Below are 4,149 nucleotides of genomic sequence, written 5' to 3'. Positions count from 1 at the left end.
GGCAGAATTTGGTCCTCTGTAATTAACCAACAGAACTTGCTTCAGGGGAGAGTTTCTGCAGTAGGAACCCCTGGGTTTGGTGTTACCACCTTAGATCAGATCAATCGTTAGCTCTTCTATGACTCCCAAGGACTAACACCCCAGCTCTGTGCTGTTAGCTGTGTAGTAAGTAGCTAAGAAAAAGTGTAACGCAAAAGAGATTCAGATGCAGAAGGATGAACATTTGGATGATAAAGGTACATGTTTTATTGGAAGATAATGTAAATAGTTCAAATACAGTCAGTAAGTGTGAAGAGGACAGAAGAGGTTTAACTCTGCACAGACACCGCGATAGCTGAATGTTTCTGGTTTTGTTAATAGCGTAACAAGGCTGCATCAGAGGCTGAAGCAGGGAGGACATTTCCAGGGAATGCAGAGGGGCGAGAGCAGTGGGAACATGGGAATAACAGTGGGTATCAAAGGGATCACATCAAACAGGAAGCAGTTTTGCTGCTCCCCTGGGAAACTCTCTAGTGACTGACACAGGAACCAGCGGAGCCCCCTGTTAAGAACACTCTGAGCTCTTCAGAGACTTCTCGAAGCTCTTCCCATCATGTGTCACCTGGCAGGTGTAGGTCTCATGGGTCTTCCACTTTGATGCATCCAGAGACAGGTAACTGCTGGCCATGAACTTGTTGTCACTCTGTTTGGAGGGTTTGGTCGTCTCCACTCCAGTGGAGATCTGCTGGCCATCAGCTTTCCAGATGACTTGGACTGACCCTGGGTAAAAGCTGCCCAGCAGACACACCAGTGTGGCTTTGCTCTTTGTTTTTATCTCTTCTGAGGATGGAGGGAAGAGGTGCACGGTGGGAGATGCCTTTGGCTGACCTAAAAGACAAGGAAACTCATTGTGAGGATTAAGGAGAATGTTTAACATCAGCTGAATTCTAGAAACTGCCAATGCAGAAGGAAGGAAAAGATTTCAGAGCTAAATGGGTATGATCGCCAATTTTCATTCAGTTTGAGTTTTTTTTCCCATATGACAATGGAGCTTGGAGTCCAACTATTGCTGTGAATATTTATGACCAATGTGCATATTCTCAATGACTTTAATGTTACAATGGGGCTAGCTGTGTAAGGACTACTTAGAGGAGTAAGAATTGAGGATTGGGCCCTGACTCAGACTTCAGAGGTGCACGTGCTGAGAGCTATCAGGAAAAACATCTGACAGAGGTATTGCACCGAACTCTCATCAATAACAGCATACTACAGCTGCCAGCGTCCATGCTCCGAGCTGTACATGGCGCTACTAAACAAATGCAGCTAGTCTTTGAGGTCATGAGTGTCATCTGATTAGTGGTTTCATTGTACCTTGGAGCCATAGCTGAGAACACTTACTTAGTTTTTGCATGGCTGGAGTTACAGAAAATTGGGTGCCCCGTCTGTTGAAAAATGCTTCCCTTTCAATTACTGTATCCAACTGTTAGCCTCTTCCTATGCCCTGCACTCCTGAGGCAAGGTCCCAGACATTGCGGAGATAATTATCTCCATTAGGCTACGCTGAAAATAACGTTCAAAGCTGCAAACATTGTATTTTTGAGGGAGTTTTTTTTTTTTAAGTTATTTCATAAAATGTTATAAAACCCACTTTTCAGCTTTTTTCTTCCACGGATTTTATCAGTTTTAAATAAAGACGGGAAACTTAAGAGCGAGCGTGTGATCCAACGCCCATTGAATTGAATGGAAAGACGGTCATCAGGCCCTAGATAACGATCTAGCCCGTTAGCAGTACTGACTCCATTGTCTTTAGTAGTGTGACTCTTAACTTACACAGGTGTAACTGAGATCAGAATCTAGTCCTAAGTATCTAGCACGTTTCACAGTTCATACCCAAGTCAGTAACTAGATGCATTTTCAAAAAGTGAGTTCAAGTCTTATTTAAAAGACCTATCACTAGCAAGGCAAGAAAAAACAAACACCTCCATGCCCTGCCCCCCCCCCCCGGCCCCGAGAATGCCATGAAAATTCAGAGTTCAGCAAAGCAAATGAAGGCAATTCCAGAGCTTGCCGTATAATCTGTTTGATGTAGTGTTCTTGGATTATTCCAGTCCAAATTGCTGCTTAAGGACACAATCCCACAAACAGGCTAATATATTCGTAGGGAGGCTTCCTCTTCCTAAGCGTCAAAATTTTAGGAACATTGTTCTGCAGGGTCTTGCAGCCTTTAAGCTTCATTTTCTGTTAACCTCAGTAGTTTTCCCCTCTAAAATACTGACAAGCTCTTTGTGTTATAGGTTTTGGGGAAACCTAAATCTGTCTAGCTCTCAAGTCCCTATTGTAGCTGGAAGCCTCAGTGCTATTGTAACCCTTCAGGAAAGTTTCCCTTTTATTTTAATAAAGCCCCGTAGTTTAGGCATTGAGCGTTTTGTGTTTGGCTCGATTTGATGTGGTAACTGTTGCCGATGGTGACAGTTTGGCTGGGGAGGAGGTGACCCTTTGTAAATAGAACTGTCTAGCAAGGGAGGTCTAGAGCGGGAGAGGGTGAGTGAGAAGACCTGGGCACTAGTCCTGACTCTGATACTGATGTGCTGTAAGACCTTGGGCAGGTCACTTCACCTCTGCACTTCACATTCCCCAGCTGTGACGTAAGGAATCGTAACCACTATTGTAAAATGCTCTGAGAGCCTCACAAGGCACAATGAGTGAAACTCTGGTCCCACCGCAGTCAATGGCAAAACTCTGACTGCTTCCCCAAATGTACTGCAGGTTTGATAAATGCTGAGAGTCTCTATGTTCCCCTGACTACAAGGACCCAGATGGCCCAGGCCTGTCACTAATTACTCCTTGCCATATTTCTTCTAAGTACATTTTAATATTGGAGACTGTCATAAAAGAGCCTAATATATCTCACCCTCCCCTTGATTTCACATGAAGCTCAGTGGGAGATCTTCATGCAGAATAAAGGGAGAATATGTGCCAGGAGTTTCAGCAGGGGAAACCTGCAGCCACCTGAATTAAGAAGCCCCCTTTTTTCACTTTTAACTTTAACAATGTAACTCCTGCCCTACACTGGGTATTGGTGGAAATCTGAACTAGAAGAAGAAAGCAAACCAAGTGTTGGTTTGTCTCAGAAGCCGAGTGGCAGTTTGTCTTGGTGACACAACAGTCTTCTGAAAAACAATGATCCTATATAAAAGCACAGCGTTCCCTTTCTAAATGATTGTATCGGGGGGTATCCTTCAAAGAAAGGAGGAAAACCAAAAACATTCCTGGGGCATAAACTAGCAGAATTCTAATTGACTGGCTCACAGTTTCGCCCCCCCCCCCCAAAAAAAAACCTTCTGTGATCTAAAAAAAACAACCAACATCAAACAAACTAGGGCAAGGAACTTAGAAATTTCACTCCTGGGAGAAACTTATATCAGTTTTTTAAAAAGACAAAATACTTCACTTGTAGTTCTAGCCTCAGAATTTATCACAAGCCCCTTCTTAATCACAGAGTAAAAGGAAAGAAAACTATTTGTGTGATACATTATACCACCCGGGCTGGAACAAAAAGATGCAAAGTTTTTTTAAAAACAAGTAATAAACTAGCTGGACAATGATAATAGAGGAATATTGCAGTTACTTACCAAGGACGGTTAGCTGGGTTCCTCCTCCGAAGACATACGCACAGTGGTACATGGCTGTGCAAAAACCTCCAAGCAGAAGGTGACCCCATGGATGTGCTGAATCAGGAATTGTCCAGTTCCTGATGGATCGTTTCTGTGATGCCAGAGATCAGGATGACATTCCTTCTCTCTGAGGAGACTCCTGGGTCCAATGAATGAAATGTTGGTTGGGCATTCGCACAGCAGGGTGCTCCCACGTGGACACCATGTGTAGAATGAGAACGTTGCTACCTCCAGTCTAATGACCACCACCATGGATCTCTTCATGCAGAATAAAGGGAGAATATGTGCCAGACATTTCAGTAGGGGAAACCTACTGGATATCCTGGGAAGAACCACACTATAGTTCCAGCACTTGATGCTTATCATTGGTTGTTGCTGCGCCAATGTTTCTGGAAGTGTAGTCTTCTGTGGGAAGAACACTTGGACAGAATAACAGAACATTCTGCTCTTCACTGATTCAGAGGTCTTTTGCAGATAAGATGGGCTCCTCTGTGGA

General features: G+C 43.8%; 1 gene segment (V, D, J or C); it reads right to left on the bottom strand.

Moving 5' to 3' along the window:
• Nucleotides 1–222: 222 nt before the first annotated feature.
• LOC128824945 (immunoglobulin lambda constant 1-like) lies at nt 223–4,149 on the bottom strand. The segment is given in 2 exon segments: nt 223–867; nt 3,612–4,149. Coding segments are annotated over 2 exon segments (375 nt in total).

Source organism: Malaclemys terrapin, chromosome 16, assembly GCF_027887155.1.
Source record: "Malaclemys terrapin pileata isolate rMalTer1 chromosome 16, rMalTer1.hap1, whole genome shotgun sequence".
NCBI classification, from domain to species: Eukaryota; Metazoa; Chordata; order Testudines; family Emydidae; genus Malaclemys; species Malaclemys terrapin.
The sequence above is the reverse complement of the archived record's forward strand: the minus strand, read 5'-3'. Positions and strand labels throughout refer to the sequence as shown.